This window comes from Lupinus angustifolius, chromosome LG18, assembly GCF_001865875.1.
Source record: "Lupinus angustifolius cultivar Tanjil chromosome LG18, LupAngTanjil_v1.0, whole genome shotgun sequence".
In the NCBI taxonomy this organism is placed as follows: Eukaryota; Viridiplantae; Streptophyta; class Magnoliopsida; order Fabales; family Fabaceae; genus Lupinus; species Lupinus angustifolius.
This window is the reverse complement of record NC_032026.1, coordinates 11348345-11367970: the sequence shown is the minus strand read 5'-3', so window position 1 is coordinate 11367970 and position 19626 is coordinate 11348345. Positions and strand designations below refer to the sequence as shown.

General features: G+C 32.4%; 2 protein-coding genes across 3 annotated transcripts; one reads left to right on the top strand and one right to left on the bottom strand.

The window, feature by feature from the left end:
- Window positions 236-3309, top strand: LOC109332848 (fructose-1,6-bisphosphatase, chloroplastic). Its single transcript, XM_019567938.1, has 3 exons — window positions 236-767; window positions 1914-2310; window positions 2809-3309. Exons 1-3 carry the CDS (start codon window positions 339-341, stop codon window positions 3207-3209), a joined length of 1227 nt encoding a protein of 408 aa, XP_019423483.1. The 5' UTR covers window positions 236-338; the 3' UTR covers window positions 3210-3309.
- Window positions 4161-19263, bottom strand: LOC109332849 (costars family protein-like). Of its 2 annotated transcripts, XM_019567941.1 has the most exons (3): window positions 19246-19263; window positions 16072-16188; window positions 4161-4590 (listed from the first exon to the last, which is right to left on the bottom strand). In XM_019567941.1, exons 2-3 carry the CDS (start codon window positions 16150-16152, stop codon window positions 4405-4407), a joined length of 267 nt encoding a protein of 88 aa, XP_019423486.1. In that variant the 5' UTR covers window positions 16153-16188; window positions 19246-19263; the 3' UTR covers window positions 4161-4404. The 2 variants fall into 2 exon arrangements, with proteins under 2 accessions (XP_019423486.1, XP_019423485.1); XM_019567940.1 differs by lacking the exon at window positions 19246-19263 and having other exon boundaries at window positions 4386-4590; window positions 16072-16262.

The following is a 19626-nucleotide window of genomic DNA, read 5'->3' as shown; positions in this document are numbered from 1 at the left end:
AATTGGAGACCATGATTTTGACATGTTATTAACTTAGATTAAAACCAAATAAATCAACTAAAACATAAATTAAAAACTAGAAATTATAATTTAAAAGACTAAAATCAAAATCACATTTTTCAAAACATATTTAATCCTTCTGACTCAATCAAAGACCATCTATGACAAAAAAAGGTCAAAAAATATAATGTGATAACCTTGTTATCAAAAATAATAATCAAAGACCACCTTTTCCGATGAGAAAGAAAGGCCCTTTCAGCTGTTTTGATAACCACTGAAATTGTCTCAAATGATAACATCTGGATGAAACTCAGATAAGGTGATAAACCTTTCATAACATGCAGTCAACTACAACATCATCATCACCCTTTTACCGTCTCCCCAGTTTCCGGCCAAAGCTTCAAAATTTCCCATCAAAAACCCATCTTTTCCCACTGAGGATCCCTTTCTACAGACAAAGAATGTCCTCAATTTTAGGCCATGGATTGAGGCCACTTAAGGCCTTGGCTGGTTCAACTTCATCTTCATCTGCAGGTGATAATGATGATGATGGGTTTGTTACATTGATAGAGTATGTGGGTAAGAAAGGAATTAATGTGGAAGATGATTTGGTGGTGTTGATTCATCACATTCAATATGCTTGCAAGAGAATTGCAGCTCTTGTGGCTTCTCCTTTTAATACCAACCTTGGGAAACAAACTGGTCTTGGTGCTGTTGCTGGTGGTGGCTCAGATAGGGATGCTCCAAAGCCTCTTGATATAGTCTCAGTAATCTTTCTCTTTCTATGAGATTATTAAATTGAGTGCCATTTTTTTCTTACCCTTTAATGTGATTGCCTTGGTGTGTGATACTTTCTTGTGATTTCCTATGTGTAATAGTATGGTTAATTGGAATGAAAATGGAATGGTTGGAAATGAGATAAGAAAAATGGGAAGTTACCCTAAGGTTTGACTTAAAAGTTAAAACATTTATGTTATTGTTACACTTATTAAGGTATCCGACCAACCCATTGGGATAAATGTTTGGTTGTTGTGGGAGTGATATTAAAGTTACACTGACCCCTATTATGAGGGAGGTAATTGAGTCAAATCTCAAGAGAGGAAGGGGTAATTTTCTCTAAGAAAAAAGATGAATAAAAATGGGGTGGCCACCATTTGCATTTCATCTTTCGGTAGGAAAATAGTCTTGCCAATTTCATCAGATGAAAGTGCAATCTGAAGAGTGCAGTGCAAGCAGAACAAATTTGTATCATCCTTGTTTCTATCTCTCTTATCAAATGTACCTGAATATTCTTTAAGTTAGGGTATTTGTGGTTTTCATGTAACCCCTATTGCCATGTGCATTAGTAGTTGAAACACTCTTTGTGAAATTAATATAATCTACCTCCCGAATTTATGCCAATAGTACAGCAAGATCATGAGAGTTGCAACCAAACATTAATGTAAGAAACAGTATATGGACAGAACCTTTCCCTTTCTCTTGACTGCTGATACTCGTATGTCATATCCGCTTAAACCATTTAGGACTCATGTTACTTCGTATTAAAACCTTCAATAGTGTGTTAAAGCTGGTTAGGCTCTTGACTCAAAGTAGGGTACACTTAAGTCTTGCAGGTGATAAAACCTATGATGTAACTACGAGTCTGTGACAGGCATTCCTATGAAAGCTACCTATGATATGGATTGTTAGAGTAATGTTGAATTGTTAAGTACCTACTGGAATCAATCTTATTTTTAAATGTATTACTGGTTTACCATACTAGTCTTGATCGGTGACTGCTCTATCTAAGTTCTTCCTCGCCACTATGTCTAATAAGAGCTACATAATTTCCTTTATTAGCAGTGTGGCATTAATCAATAATAACGAAAAAGAGTATCTGGTTGATCAATGCTCCTCATAATGCATCTTTGCAGAATGAAATTATCCTGTCATCGCTCCAAAAATCCGGAAAAGTTGCTGTCATGGCTTCAGAAGAAAATGATGCACCAATCTGGATAAGCAATGATGGTCCATATGTGGTTGTAACGGATCCCCTAGATGGTTCTCGAAATATTGATGCATCCATTCCAACAGGTACGATTTTTGGTATTTATAAGCGCCTTGAAGAACTAGATGATTTACCTAAAGAGGAGAAAGCTATGCTGAATTCACTCCAAAGTGGAAGTAGGCTGATTGCTGCTGGCTATGTTCTCTATTCATCGGCAACTATCCTCTGCACCACCTTTGGTTCTGGAACACAGACATTCACTCTTGATCATTCAACAGGAGACTTTATTCTCACAAATCCAAGCATTAAAATTCCTCCCCGTGGTAATATATGCAGTTTATATATTCCATGCATGATTTAAATGTATGCAGTTTATATAACTTGTCTTTCTGTTATATACCAACCAAAGGTTGAAAGCATCTTACACAGGGTTAATCATCTATATTTTTTTTATTGTCATTGTTATGTTTTTTGTGAAAAACAGTAAAAGTTGCTTAAATAGCTTTAGGCTTATATAAGCCCCCAAATTCGTCAGTGAGGAAATAAGCATTGGATACATTAATCCCTGAAGACCGTGAAACCCGATGTGAGTCCTAAGCAACCACACGTGGGTCATATTAGTCCTTTTCAAGGACTTATGTGTTTGGTTCCAAAGGACTAATGCTTCTGGTGCCTATCCGTGTTTGTGATTCCTATGAGACCACCATGTAGTTTTCATATTCTTGAGGACTAAGGTGTCCCGTGTTTATATTCTCGGGCATGAACTCGGAGGTTTATTCTAGCTTTAGTTTATGTTGTTAACAAATCTCTTATATGGGCAGGGCAAATTTATTCTGTAAACGATGCACGATATTTCGACTGGCCCGAAGGCTTAAGGCGATACATAGACACCATCAGACAAGGGAAAGGTAGATACCCCAAGAAGTACTCAGCCAGGTATATATGTTCTTTGGTGGCTGATCTCCACAGAACTTTGTTGTATGGGGGTGTGGCAATGAATCCAAGGGATCATCTTCGGCTTGTTTATGAAGCAAACCCGCTTAGTTTCATTGTAGAGCAGGCCGGTGGAAGAGGGTCTAATGGCAAAAATAGAATTCTTTCACTTCAACCAGTTAAGTTGCACCAAAGACTTCCTTTATTTCTAGGGAGTTTGGAAGACATGGAAGAGTTAGAAAGCTATGGAGATGTGCAACAAAAAGTAAATCCTGGTTATGAGGTTTGATGCTATAACATAGAACTTTTGTATATTCAACAACCATGGTATCAAATCAATTGTTCCTGTGTTCTTTATCTTTTTGTATGGAAATGTGGTTATTTAACTATCTTTTAATGTTTAAAGCATGTACATTATGATATAAAAAAACATTTAGGCCTTGTTAATTTTTTGCTAAATCAATTCAGCTAGGGCTATTCCCTTAGGGTGTACCTTAGTTACAAGCCCTTCATTCCTCAGTTTATGCAATCTTTTGCCAGTTCTTTAAAACATGACATGATTGAGGAAAAGGAAAATGATCTAAAAGAAAGGAACGGGAGTAGAGAAGGTGTTTCTCTCCTTGGTGTTGTTCAGTGGAAAAGATATGATGTTTTTATTTAGTTAGATTGATTTCGTGAAATAAAATAATGGATTTTTTTTGTAACTAAGGGTATCTTATCACCCTATAGATAAAGACTAGTCTCTTTCAGGGTGCGTGGCTAGCTCAATCAACAATTGTCGTTCACAAGATCAAATCTTCAATATTTTAGTTTATTTCGGGATCCAATGTGACCTTCATTGTTTAAAGTACCAAAATGCAACACTAATCAAGGAATAGAATGATGCCTTTCTCTATCATCTTCCTTTCCTTTACAACAAAGTCTAAGAAATAATAATGCCTTCAGTTAAGATGTCTAAATGCAATTAGTTAACTACTGATGTGATTTTAGTTTCTATGATCTATAAGATGGATTGGCTTTAAATGCATCATTGAAGTCCCAAGAATCAATCATATTGATAATAATCTCTTGCATGTGGTATTGAGGGCCTTTTATTGCAGTAAAAACACAAAGTATATGAAAATAAGTTAATCCAAAAATGTCATTGTTTCTTGGGTTACATAATGACAAGGATTGAATTTAAGGCAATTACTTCTACTAGAAAAAGGGAGAAAGAACCACAGTAAAAATAATATCAATGCATAAAAAGCTACCAGTCATTTATTGTGGTTTTATCACTTCATAGCTTTTTTTGTGGTACTATCAGCACTTGAAAGTTGAGTCGATACATACATAGTTACCTCAAATCAAATTGTTAGTTAGGACAGATAATTTTCCACACAAGCACATTACACAACCATGCAAAATAATGTTACACCAGCCATAAAAACAAGGTAATTCAAGCAGCAAACAGTGCCTTGTGTCCCTGACCCTTCAAAAGTGTATCAGTTGATAGCTGCAGCTGCAGGGCTACGATTAAGAGTGATTTCCACATTATCATGGACTCCTTGCAGAAGCAGCTCGCCATCATATGCCACTATTTTCCGCTTTTTCGCTGCTCTTAGTGTCCCCACGAGTGCTTCGAATATATTTGCGCATCGATCATCATGGAATAGTGTTCCAAATGTAACCTTCACAATACAAGCCATATTTTGTTCATGTCAAGAAACTGGTGATATGCATAAGGGTATAATAGATCAGAAAAACAAGTCCACATGAAGATTAGATGTCAAAACTACAAATTGCAGATAGATGCTTGTAGATAAGTAAGTAAATTCATCATTACCTGTTGACTTAGTCGAGATTTCGAAGTAAAAAACACAATGCACTAGTTGATTGATGGATTTTCCTACTATATTCTGTGAACAAAGTTTTTATGGTCTCACAACAACATTTGATTATGGTACACAGTGCCTTTACTTTATCTCAGATGAATAATATCAACATCATAGCCAAATTTAATTTTTCTGATAAGTTGGATGAAGATCTAGAGCAAGCTTTGGTCACTAAATATTGATAAGTTGTGTGGTGTTTAGTGATCATGACACTAAGGTTGTTTATTCAACATGAGGTCACATGTTCAAATCCCGGAAATATCTTCTTCACTCGCTGAGTAAGTAAGGTTACGTATATATACCCTCCACATAATTCACTAAGTGAGAGTCTCATGTATTGGATTGGATTGGCCTTTTGTTATTTACTTCAATGCTTCTAGTCATTAAACTTAAAAAGGCAAACATCCTTCTATTTTGCTTGCTAGATCAATCTTGTATTAACTGTTTCCCTCATGCTATCTCTACTCCCAAATTTGATTTTTCTACCTTATGGAAACAAATTATACATGTTTTTGTGAATGCAAATGTTTATGTTGATGAGTGTAATATTTATGCATCATTAATATAAAGATTTATACACAATCAGCATATCATCCTCATTCATTTAGATTACTTTGTTTAAAGAGTCAATACTCATATAGTAACATGATATAAAATTTATACACCGTCAGTGCATATTTCTAATTATGTGTAGTTTTCTAAATGCAAATGCTTCTAAGGATATTTCACCTATCACCGGTATAACAAGTAAATGTTGTTAGAAATTTATAATTTCTAATTAAGGTGGGAATGATATTAGCTATTTATTTCCAGGGTTACATTATAAGTGATCTAATTACTGGCACCCCTTAGATTTCTAAAAGCTGATAATGGATATGGGTTTAATGGGTGGATATCATAATACTAAAACTCTCTCAAAAGATATATCAAATGGGCAGATCAGAGAACATGGATTCAAAAATTCAGGTATGAGTTTATATCTCTATTTTATATTATGTGTGAGAATCATGGGATTCAAGATCCTAGGATTAGTATTTCACAAATCATCAAGAAATATCTAACAAGTGGTATTAGAGTTTTAGGTTCTGAATTTTATGGTTCTTCATTAAAGATGTTTTCCCCCAATTTTTTATGACCCTAATTTTTTAAATTTGGGGTTTCTTTATGATTCCGCTATTGGTTATGAAAATTGGGTATTTAAGAATAATGATGATAATTTTTATATGCTTCCGCTTATTTGAATTATGAGTAATTTGTATTATAAATCCTTGTAATATGTATTGAAGTATATATTTAGATCTGTGCATGAACATTGCCTTAACTATTTTTTATGATTCTCTTATGCAATGTGTATATTATATGTGCACTAATATCATATTGTTGGACATTGACTTTTGTTAATTCACAGTTTTTGCAATTTGTTAAAGTATATATATATATATATATATATATATATATACTTTAACAAATTGCAAAAACTGTGAATTAACAAAAGTCAATGTCCAACAATATGATATTAGTGCACATATAATATACACATTGCATAAGAGAATCATAAAAAATAGTTAAGGCAATGTTCATGCACAGATCTAAATATATACTTCAATACATATTACAAGGATTTATAATACAAATTACTCATAATTCAAATAAGCGGAAGCATATAAAAATTATCATCATTATTCATAAATACCAAATTTTCATAACCAATAGCGGAAGCATAAAAATCCCCAAATTCAAAAAATTAGGATTCATAAAAAATTGGGAGAAAAACATCTTTAATGGAGAACCATAAAATTCAGAACCTATAGTTCTGATACCACTTATTAGATATTTCCTGATGATTGCTAAAATATCAATCCTAGGATCTTGAATCTCATGATTCTCACACATAATATAAAACTAGGATATAAAGTCATACATGAATTCATGTTCTTAGATCTACTCCTTTGATGTACATTTTGAGAGAGAGTTTTGGTATGATATCAAATCTAAATGTTTTAATTCCAAGATTATATTTTTTTTATAATGGACCTATATTGTTTACTTTTTGTCTGGTAATTATTTTTGAATTAATTGATGCAATATGTTGTCAAAGTAAACTCTATTGTGGAAATTAATTAAAATTACACAGATGAGTATGAGATTATTTATGGGAATTGTGTTCGGCCCAAGTGAATACACAATTTGACCAAATAATAACATACTTGTGAGGATAAATATGTACCAAATATAACGTTTTTTTTCCATGTGAATAATAGTATGTCCAAAGAAATACTATTGTTTGACAGAACTAATTATTAATATTTGATCATTACATTGAGAGTACTGCTTACAAATTAATTTCTCTGTCCAAAGACTAGAAATTGATGTTGTACTAGGTATCTTGTGATAAGTCTATTATGTGAACATGTCTTGTTTTATGTATATTACCTGACTTGTTTATTTAAATGGTTGCAACATTTATGGTTTGCTACATTGTTTGGTGGTTGATTGCATTATTAAGTGGTTGCTATTATTGAAACATTGTTTATGTTTGGATAGTTTGTTATGTCATGTTTAATCATGTATAAATTGGTAATATATTTTTTTATGGAAAATTCAAAGGGGCCATCAGTGGAATTCGAAATGTAGTCCTTGTGATGAGATGATGCAATGCTATCAATAGGCTATAATGAATATACGTATTTATCTGTGGATATAAATAATATATGTTTTGGATTAAGGTTATATTGAATCAAAGTCAACTAAATGGTTTTTCTTTTGGAAAATAAAATTGTTTGTCATTTTAAGTGAACATGTTAAATTTGAAGTCGCCAAAGTGACATCTTTTTTGTGAATTGTTCATAATAAATGTGAAATGCTAGTGCATATATGTATCCATGCGTGTATTAATCGGTCCAAAGGCAGATTATTATTTGGCCGGATTATATACACACATGTGATGATAAACATGTGATTATTATAAAAATTACTATTTGGCCCAAATTACAAACATACTTGTAGCAATAAATATGTGATAATCATATAGTTTTCCATGTGAATAGTAAGTCGGCCCAAAGAAATGTTTATTGTTTGACAAGACTGATTATCAATATTTGATGATTACATTGAGTGTATCACTTTCAAGTTAATATTTTTGTCCAAAGACTAAATATTAATGTTGTGCTAGATAACTCATGATGTGCTCCATTATCATTTGAATTTAAGTATTAAAGTTGAATGTGAGTTTAATTGCAAGAATATTGCAATTTGTTTTGTTCTTTTACTAGTGTTGCAAATATTTCTGCTCAAATTAAGAACATTTCATTGCTGAATGGGACAAACTTTAAGGTCTAGAAGGAAGCCGTAGAAATTATTCTCGGTTGTATGAATTTAGATCTAGCACTTCAGGTGGAGAAATCCATTTCTACTATGGAAATTCTCAATGAGGCTAAAATTGAGAAATTAGAACACTCTAACTGAATGTGTCTAATGATCATGAAAAACTCTATTCTATAAGCGTTTCGGTGCTCTATTTCTAAGGGTCGGAGTGCAAGGAAGTTTCTTAAAGAAATAAAATCATACTTTGCCAAAAATAAAAAGGCGGAGACGAGTAGCATTTTGGGTCAACTCATTTCCATGAAGTATAAAGTCATATAGAACATAAGGGAGTACATTATGCAGATGTCTAATCTCGCATCAAAACTTAAGTCACTTAAGTTCGAGCTTGATGATGACTTGCTCGTGTTGGGTTTATTCAAGTGTGAAGTCCCACATTGAAAATGCAAGGAAGAGTGAAAGAGTTTATAAGAAGGAAAGACTCATGTAACTAATGCCTTAATATGGTGTCAAGTAAAGCAGTTAACAAAACCTCATATGAGCTTTGGACTAATAAAAGAACAAGCTTGAAATACTTGCACATTTGAGGTTGTCCAGCTGAGGTGCGACCTTATAGACATGAAAAAAAATGGAGTATATAACTGTTAGTTATTATTTTGTGGGCTATGTTGAACGCTCTCAGAGCTATAAATTTTATGATCCCACTTCAAGACTCTTTTTTGAGACGGGAAATGCGAGATTTCTTAAGGAAGTTGATTTTGGGAAGGACGGGAACATAAGGAATGTCGTATTTGAGGAAGAACCTATCACTGATATTGAACAAGTTCTTGTGCCTATTACCATTCAATGAATAAATTCAGTAATAGAAGATAATGTTCAGAATATTGTTTCTGACAATATTTCAGAACAAGACAACAATGAGGTTCTTCCTCAAGTACCTATAGAACAAATTCAACAACCTCAAGAAGTAGAAGTGTCATTAAGGAGATCCACTAGAGATAGAAGAAGTGCAATTCATGATGATTATATTGTGTTTCTTCAAAAACATGAGGATGACATTGGGTTAACAGAAGATGATTCATTGAACTTTTGTCAAGCCATAAAAAGTTCTAACTCTCAAAAGTGGATCGATGTCATGAAGGATGAGATGAAGTCTATGCATGATAATGACGTTTGGGATCTTGTCGAATTACCTGAAGGTGCGAAACCTATTGGTTGCAAATGGATATTTAAAACCAAGAGGGATTTGAAGGGTAATGTTGACAAATATAAAGCTCGTCTAGTAGCTAAAGGCTTCACTCAGAAAGAAGACATTGATTATAAAGAAACATTCTCTCCAATATCTTCGAATGATTCTTTTAGAATAATATTGGCACTAATGGCTCATTTTGATTTAGAGCTACATCATATGCATGTTAAGACTATTTTTCTTAATTGTGACATTAAGGAAACGATCTATATGGTGTTGTAACACCGCGAATTTTACGATTTTGAATTATAAGATTTTACTAATATTTTCATTAATTATATATTCGAAAATGAATTTCTGGGAATTTTATGTAAGGAATTAGACAAAACTCTAGTTGAGTTTTATTCTTGAAATTTTATTTCCGATTTTGTGGTAAATTTTGGTAATTTTTGGAGACAGTCGGTTCTGGACCACTGTCGGGGCCAAAATCCGCCCGGTACAGCTCAAAAAGTGTCTTTTTGAGTTCCGTAACTCGGAATCGAATTCCGATCGCGCCGTTGGATTCGTAATTTAATTTTGAGTCAATATAAACCCTGAATACACCCACACCTATTTTCTAAATATTTTTCACTCGGAATGCCGAAATCCGAAATTCTAATCGGATATTAGGATCGGGCGATTTAAAATACCCGATCGAGTATTGGCCGATAATACTCAGGCATAGGTATCACAAGTGTTCGCAAGGTGATCATTTCGCATTGGGATGAGAGATTTGACTTCCATAAAGCAAATCTCCCATCACTTTCACCATATCTCATGAGCTCATCATTAGCCACCCTATGAGATTTGTCATTATTGCCTAGGGAAAATCTGATTTCCCTCTCTCCTTAAACCCTCACACTCCACACTTCACTCACTCACTTTTGCATTTTCAAAGAGAAGGTAACTCTCTCCATTTTTCTCTCATTTTTCTCAAGTCTTCTTCCATCTTCAATCCTTGATCTCTCAACATTCAACCAATGGATGTTGATGAGATTTAAGTATGTCGTTCATGAGTATGTCAAGAACATATTCAACCGTTGAAATTTTCTAAAACACTTTCTAACTCATTTTCTCTTCAAAACCGAAAATGATGTGGTTCTTGAACTCACAAAAATATTTTGTTGAAAACATGAACAACTTGTGTTCACCGAAAATGGTGTTGTTCTTGAACTCATAAAAATATGTTGTTGAAACCATGAACAACTTGTGTTCATGGAGTTGTTATAATGTTGTATTACATACTTTTGTTGTTTTAGCCAAAGGGGATGATGATAAAATCAAAGGAACCTTTAGGAAATGTTTTGTAAAAATGAGAATGTATGTATTTCTATTTGTTTTTAGCCTTAAACCATGGCTTGAATCAAGTTGGAAAAATAGAAATCTTTGTTAAAAATGATGTTGAGGTTTATGAGTACATGAAGGTCTCATGAAACTCTTAAATGATACTTTGTATAACTTACTTTAAAGTGGTAAGATTATCAAAGAATGTTTTAAATCGGAATATGGAGTTTTAAGTATTTTGGTAACGATTTTAGAAATATCGGAAACTAACGAGTTTTATTATGGTAGTTACGAAGATTTCCGGCATTTGAACCTTGCAACCCAACCGAACCATAGGGATTTCGTAAAGCACGCTTCATTAAGGTGAGAGAGAACACATCGTGACATAGTGGTGTCCGAATATGACACCCGGATCTCCTAAACCATCTCAAAGGTTTTGGAGTTAACTTGGGTTTAAGAAACCCAAGATTTTTATGTTTGAATGCTTTTGAATATATGTGATTGTTGATGAAATGTGTTGAATATTGTATATGAATGTTGTTGTGAAATTTTCTGAGTGCAGGTGGTTGAAAAACCATGTTTGAATGTGTCTTGATTGTTGAAAATGACAAAAATTAGCATTCTGTCCAAATTCCAGTAGTCTGGGCGAACCAGGCGTCGTCGGGGCGAGCCCGAGCGACCGAAAGTCCGCCCGGGCGAGCAAAAACCCGATTGGCGAAAAAAAAATTATTTTTTTTCCAGGATTTTCGCCTGGGCGAGCAAAAACGCGATTGGACGAAAAAAAAAATTCCAGGATTTTCGCCTGGGCGAGCAAAAACGCGATTGGACGAAAAAAAAAATTCCAGGATTTTCGCCTGGGCAAACGAGGCGTCGTTGGGGCGAGGCCGGGCGAGCAAAAACTCGATTGGGCGAGGAAAAAAAATCCAGAATTTTAATGAGTTTCTGGAACCCTCTCGCTTGGGCGTTAATACTTTCGCCTAGGCGGGGAAAGATTCAGTCTATTTGAGATTTAAAGGCGAATGGTCGCTTGGGCGACTAGTCCCCGCTTGGGCGAGGGACAGTGTGGAAAGATTGAAATAAGATAAAGTTGTGAACAATGTGACAAACCCGGGTAGGGTGTGGTGGTATAAAGTTGTGGAATGAGATCATGTCTTAAATAGTATAAAGATGATGTTGTGAAAGTATTGTTATGTTGATGCCTTGTTATCCGACTTGAGGTCGTGAACTAGGGGGTACCCTAGTAAGGATACATGATATCACTGAACAACGATCGACCGACCGTAAGAGGCTTGGTCATGTGACCGTCCAGGAGTATTCGGTGATGGGTTGTTGTGATTGAGATGTTACCTTGAGCATGTACGGTTGACGTACTATCGGGTCCCACGAGAAGCATTCCTTGTCGGGAGATGGCTTAAGGATGGGCCGATCATGTGTTTGATTAATACATTTGCATTTGATTCTGATTAAGAATGCATTGCATTGTGACCATGAAGTAGTGGAGAGGAAATGACGGGACGTCTTCGAGCACCGTGAAGTAAGCAGGGACGGCACTGATTGAACGATGATTCGCCAACATTGTCTTGAGGGAAAGTCTGGGTGAGACGAGTCCCTTGTATTCCTGGGGAGGTACCCTGTTGGATCAGACAGTTCTCACAGGCCAAACTAGGCAATCTCTGACAACCCCTGGATTGCATTCGAGATCGATGAGAGGGATGCCCAGAAAGCGTTTGTACGACCTAGGTCCGGGTAGGACTGTTCCTGAGGGAACCGATCGATCTATTTTTAATTCCTTGCGAGGATATGTTATTTCGGGTGGTACAAAATGGCTTGGTACGGGACCTGTACTCTCGATTATTTCCGATTAGGATGTTGGATGGATATTGGTGTAAGGTGGATGATCATGACATATCATGCATACATTATCATTGTGGAAGTAAATTCCCACATGTGAGTTACAAGTATGGTGTATCCCTATGTTTATGTATGTAATGTGATTATGAGTATAATGTTGATTATATTACTCGATGTATGGGTATTGTTGAAACAAATGGTAAGTTATGAATTTCTTCATGATGTTGATGATAAATGAGTTATAATGTAATATGTTATATATATATGAACTGTTTTTCATATATGAGTGTAATATTCTGAGTAAGTCCACGCCGTCAATGAATTTACGTTCATTAGATGTCTTACTCTCTCTATTTCTCTTCTTTTCTATTGCTTGCTTTTCGGACGTGTGCTCGTCAGGTAGACAGCTTTGACCGGATTTGGAGCTAACCGTCCGTGATGTTCCAGGAGGGGGCATGCAGAATTGAGGAGAGGTAGTATTCTAGCTTTGGAGTTAGCCACTAGGAGTTGCTTATCATTTTGGGACTTTTGAAAACAAGGNGTCTTTGTTTAGTGTCTGTTGGCGATGATTAATATTTTCGCTCATTCTTTTTGGAATTTGTATATGTTAGTGGCGATGTAGTTTCCGTCTTTGTTGACTTAGTTTGTATGAACTAAAGATGACTTAACCGTTTATATGCATTGTGTTATTCAGGAAATTGTGAATCATGGTAAGTTATCATTCGATAACGATAAGTTGATTTTCCGCATTTGAGTTACTTAAAGTGATGTCCCGGAAAAGGAAGGTTTTAAAGGGAAACAATTTTATACAATCTCTTTATTCAAAAAAAAAAATTTACCCATTTTCCGCAATGTTTTTTAGAAGTATTTTTCGGAGCGTTACAGGTGTAACCAAAAAACTTTGTGTCAGTTGGCTCAAAGTCTATGGTATGCAAATTAAAGAAATTCATCTATGGGCTTAAACAAGCTTCTCGCCAATGGAATCACAAATTTCATCAAGTTATTACCTCGTATGGTTTGAGGCAAATAAAGTTGAAGATTGTACATACCATAAGTTCAGTGGGAGTAAATTTATCTTCCTGATATTATATGTCGATGATATATTGCTTGCTAGCAGTAATATGAGACTATTGCATGAGACCAAGAGATTTCTAACAAAAAATTTTGAAATGAAAGATCTTAGGGAAACTTCTTTTGTATTAGGTATTTAGATACTAAGAGATTGCTCTAAAGGTATCCTAAGGTTGTCAAAAGAAAGCTATATAGATAAAGTCTTAATAGATTTGGCATGTAAGATAGTAAATCAGAGGATACCCCTATAGTTAAGGGAGACAAGTTTAGTCTCGAACAATGACCCAAAAATGACCTTGAAAGATAAAAGATGCAAAAGATTCCTTATGCGTCTGCAGTATGAAGTCTAATGTATGCTCAAGTTTGTACATATCCCGACATAGCGTTTGTCGTGGGAGTTTTGAAAAAATATTTGAGCAATCCTGTAATGCATCACTAGAAGGCAGTCAAACGTGTTCTGCGTTGCTCAAAGAGAACAAAGGATTACATGCTCACTTATTGGAGGTATGAGAATTTAGAGATTATTGGGCACTTTGACTCCGATTTTTCTGGATGTCTAGACAGTAGATACTCCACCTCTGGATATGTGTTTGTATTGGTTGGAGGTGCTATCTCATGGAAGTCATGGTTGTGGAGTTCATGGCTTGTTTTGAAACATCAGACCATGGCATATGATAGCAGAATTTTGTCATTGGCTTACGTGTGGTCGATGGTATTGAAATACCATTCATGATTTATTGTGACAACAAGTCCGCGGTTCTTTACTCCAACAATAATAGGAGTTCTACAAAGTCAAAATTCATTGACATAAAGTTTCAAGTTGTTAAAGAAAGTGTTCAAAATGGACAAGTTTCTATAGGACATATAAGGACAAATTTTATGCTAGTTGATCCAGTGACTAAGGGTTTGGTACCTAAAGTCTTTCATGAGCATGTTGCTCATATGAGTGTTGTTCCTTAGGGCACCTTAGTTCAGTGGGAGTCGATATGTTTTATGTTTTGCTTTGGATATTATATACAATTTTTATGCATAATAAAATTGATGGTTTATTATTTCATTTTGAAATTGTGCATTGTAACAATTGTGTTGCAATTAAAGACTTTGTATTGATCTCACTAAAGAATAAAGAATGACGAGTTGGAAATAGACATGTTTGAGATCACATTGCTTGAAATTTCCATATCACTCATCCATATTTGATCTATATCATTGAGTATATTAATATGATGATCATTGTGGTCGAGTAACACTTAAATGTGATGAAAGTTGTGGTGAATCAATAGTTGATATATGAGATGGACCAGATTGTATTAAAGGAGAAGTCTAAACGTAAATAGCATATGGACGCGCGCCTAAAGAACCTGTGATATAATTGTTTCAGGAAGATATGAAGCCCAAGTGGGAGATTGTTAGAAATTTATAATTTCTAATTAAGGTGAACATCATATATTTGATACAATGATATCAGGTATTTATTTCCGGGATTACATTATAAGTGATATAATTACTGGCACCCCTTAGATTTCTAAAAGCTGATAACGAATATAAGTTTAAAGGTGGATACCCATCAGGTTAACCTATAGGGGATAATGTGAACTTTATAAGTTAACACATAAGGAAGGTTGTGGTCCCCAACACACCAAATCACAAATAGTTTTCACTTCTCTCCATCAGAGAGAAAAAAAATGAAGGTCCTAAGAGGAATTAAGGATTTGGTTGAGAAAGATCATCATATCAAAACTCTCTCAAAAAATATATCAAATGAGCAGATCAGAGAACATGGCTTCAGGGGAATAGGTATGACTTTATATCCCTGTTTTATATTATGTATGAGAATTATGAGATTCAAGATCCTCGGATTAGTATTTCACTAATCAATCATCAAGAAATGTAAGATTTTAAACAGTTCTTTATATTCACCAACAAGGTAAACAATTAAGAGGAAAACTAGGGAACATAAAAGGATAAACCTTTTTGCATTCCTTTCTTATTGCATCCAATACAATAAGATTTTATGAAATCTTCTTTTGTTCTCATCCAATACAATAAGATTTTATGAAATCTTCTTTTGTTTTCATCCAATACAATAAGATTTTATGAAATCTTCTTTTGTTCTCATCCAATACAATAAGATTTTATGAAATCTTCTTTTGTTTTCATCCAGTTCATCTAAATCTATGAAAATTGGCATAACAAAAACTCAATGATCTCACCTTCTGTTTTCATTCCAAGGCAGGCCTAGGGTTACAAAGATAAACTAAAGTAGTAAACAATAATAAACAATGTTAAGCTACAATTTTGTTAATGACTCAAAATACCACAAATGATCTAGATCCACAAGAAAGAAAAAAGTTATCATTTTTAGTTAACACCATCATATATTAATCATTATCATGCATGATCTGGATTAACCACTTAAATAAGATAATAACAGGGAGGGTTAAAAAATATGAGATATATAACATAGATTCAAAGGTTGATTGAAATATGAAAAAATAAGGGTACCCTTTTGTTTTGTATACCTTGTAAGAACCATCTGTTTGAACCTTTCCAAGCCTCTTGATTTCTTCCCTTAGCCTCTGAACCTCTTCTTCTACATTCATGGTTGTGAATTCTGATATCTTCTCCTTGTACTAGGATCACCAAACAGAAGAAACTATTATTCCCTAGGTGAAATTTAGACTTGATTTTGTACCATGAAAAATGTATGGTGCATAAGTTTAAAGGCCATTTTTTTAATTATGGTTTGCAAACTTAGGCCATCTAACATTACTTTCCATTGAAATTAGGATAGTGATTTTGGCACCAAACGAATTTTGTGAAATATTGGTGCAAAACTCTTTAAAGTTTATTTAAAAAATAGTTGAAAGTGGGAGGATATATTCTTACATCATTTAATGAATTGAGATTTCTACATAGACAATAAATTAAGGATAAATATATCACACTTTCTCTACGAGCATTTTTTCCATCCACAAGATTCGAACCCGGATTCTTGCTTAAGGGAAATCAAACATGTACCACTTGAACCGATATAAAGTGAATACTATTTACCTTAAATTTTGCTTTGACTTTATTATTAGCATGTCTATCCGTACACCGTGTCCATCCGTACACCGTGAACCGATACAGAGTGAAATATAAATAAAAGAGTTTTTGGAAGATTAATGATATATTAATATAAAAATGAAAGCAATTGAAGTAATATGTGGAAGTTTATATTAGTTATTAATGAGATATGTTACAAAAGATAAATTTAGAATATAAAAGTTATGACATGGTGGTGATTATTATTTGTTTTGGTTTTATTAATAGTATAGAAGTGTATATATATATAGTAGATTATAGAAATTTATATAAACATGAAATTAAAAATTATAAAAGTTAAAATAGTGAAACATAAAATTCTTCATTGGTAGTTATTTTATGTTTATTAGTATTAGTATAGATAAACATAAAATTAGAAGTTATAAAATATAAAACAGGAAAACATAAAATACTACATGGGTAGTTATTTTATGTTTTGCATTTATCTATTAGTATAGATATAGATTAGTATAGATATAGATTATAGAAATTTATATAAACATGAAATTAGAAGTTATAAAAGTTAAAGTAGAGAAACTTAAAATACTTCATGACTATGTATTTAAAGGACATCTTTCTAGCCTATGATAATCGAGATAAATTAAGTTTTAATTATGATATTATGTTAATATTTAATCTCAAAATCAATTGGTAATGAACAGGATAATCCAACAATATTTAAATCATATCTAAGATAATGAAACAATCTATGTGAGACTTACTTACCAACAAAAATCAAGTGTAATAAATTCATCTAAAAAGAGTAATGAGACTTTGCTGACTAACTATTCTCAAAGATGGTTGAACAATGGAACTAACGAGAGCATGCTAATTAAGGCAAGAGGTCATGTAATACACTCAATTGATAGGGAGAGGATAAACATCATTTACCTAACTTTTAAAAATGTCGTTTTCAGGAATCAAATCCTCAACTTTAGAGATCTAATAAGGTATTACACCACTAGATCAACATCTTGTTGGTTTTCATGTGCGTAATTGATTCCCCCAAAAATGTCAAAAAGAATTCTAAAGAAGTGCATAATCAACAACATCTCATCATAATGGATGATATTGAAAATTTTCTATTTGACATCCTCATGATATTATATAAAAATATAGAATTAGTATCTACATAACTCATTTTAATTCTTTAGATACTAATTTATCCCCTTGTCTTCTTAAAATGATTTTTTTTGTTAATTGGTCTGGAAATGCAATTAAAAACATGGTAAGTATAATTTAAAACAGCATGTTACTTTTGAAGTGAATTGTGCTCCTAAAATACATATTACCTCTTTAGCATACCATATTAAAGGTAAAAACTAAAATGATCTTATTACAATGACTAGATGTAGTAGTAAACATATTTCCTTTTTTTCTTTTACAAATATGGTAGGATTTGTTAGTATTATGATTTGTTTGTAAATATGTTTCCCTTTCTATTTTCAAGAAGCTAACACGTATCAGTCATGAAGATTTTTAAACTAATTATTTAAGAAAATTAACCTTACTCATTTATATAAAAGATAGTATTATGGTAAGCGAACATATGGTAAAAAATAATTTTATTATATTAAGGATGTGATTTATTAGAAAAAATAATTTCATATCTAAAAATTAACATTTGTCCATTAATGTTTTATATTGTAAGAGTTAATTTAATTTATATTTTTAGAAGATATAGTAATTAAGAAAATGTGAGTTACTCAACTGTAATGCCTCAATTGTAGAAAAAGAAAAAAAAAACATTGTTAATATAATATTGGGTAATGCAGGCTTATATAATGTATGGAAAAAAACAAATTAAAATATGTATTGCCTCAATATTTTGAAGTAATATTATTTATTTAACTTCATATAAAATATCAAAGTTTTTCATTTTTGATTTAACTATTTTATTTAATTTTTTTATTTTATCGTATGTATTTTTATTTTTTAATTATATATTAATGCTCTTGATTCCTCAACATGTCTATTAACCTCTTTTGAAATTAGTATGACATACAATTTTATTCTTTGAGTCAATATGAATATGTCTACGTCTCCCTAAGTTTTATGGGGAGCATGGAAAAAATAAGTCGGGCAACCTTTTTTTGCTATCTATAATGACATACAGTGAAGCATGCAATGCCTTTATATTTTTATTACTTTATCATTTTTTATAGTAATCATATAAATAAATAATTAAATTTACATAATTAATTATAATAATAACATAATGATAATATATGTAATTAACATATATCTTTTAAATAACTAAATAATAAAATTAAAATAATTAATATATTGATGTGATATATTTAAAAAATATAAAGTGATAATTTATAAATAATATGTTAGTGCCTTTGTCACACTTGAGTAAATTATAATAAAAATGTAAGGAATGTCAATAAATTACTTATTTCCCTCGGATCATTTGATATGTAATTTGTATTCGCCGAAACCTAATTATCAAAAAATCAATATTAATTAACAATCTTTTGATATGATAATTAATTATTCATATTAAAAAGTTAAACTAAATTATCTTAATAAATAAATAATTGATAATAATTAGAGGTGATAAAATTATCTATAAAACCATTCAAATTTAGGAAAATTAAATTCATCCAATAAAAATAATAAATTTAAATGAATATAATGTAATTGATAATTTTAATAAAGGATAAATCAAAATTTATCCATTATTTTCAATAGATATTCATGGATGTATTTATTTGGATAAATATCTAATTCATCCAAAAAAAAATAAACAATTGAAAACATTGCTCATTCTTTTTCAATTTATTTCGTTATCTCAAATTTCAATTTATTGCTTAGATGATGGTGACATCAATGATAAAATATGTAGATGTGTTGTAGTTAATAATAAATTTTTTAAATATATATCGTTTGTAAATATCCATTAAAAACTTTACATGTTAAATTTCTCACATCATATTTTTGTAATTTTTCAAAGAATATATTAAAAAGGTGTTCTTTAAAAAATA

Coding starts and splice junctions, on each gene's coding strand:
- LOC109332848 (XM_019567938.1), top strand. CDS start 339: ATGCAGTCAACTACAACATCATCATCACCCTTTTACCGTCTCCCCAGT. Junction 768..1,913: donor AGCCTCTTGATATAGTCTCA/GTAATCTTTCTC, acceptor GCATCTTTGCAG/AATGAAATTATCCTGTCATC. Junction 2,311..2,808: donor CATTAAAATTCCTCCCCGTG/GTAATATATGCA, acceptor TTATATGGGCAG/GGCAAATTTATTCTGTAAAC.
- LOC109332849 (XM_019567941.1), bottom strand. CDS start 16,152: ATGAATGTAGAAGAAGAGGTTCAGAGGCTAAGGGAAGAAATCAAGAGG. Junction 4,591..16,071: donor AAACAGATGGTTCTTACAAG/GTATACAAAACA, acceptor TGTATTGTGAAG/GTTACATTTGGAACACTATT.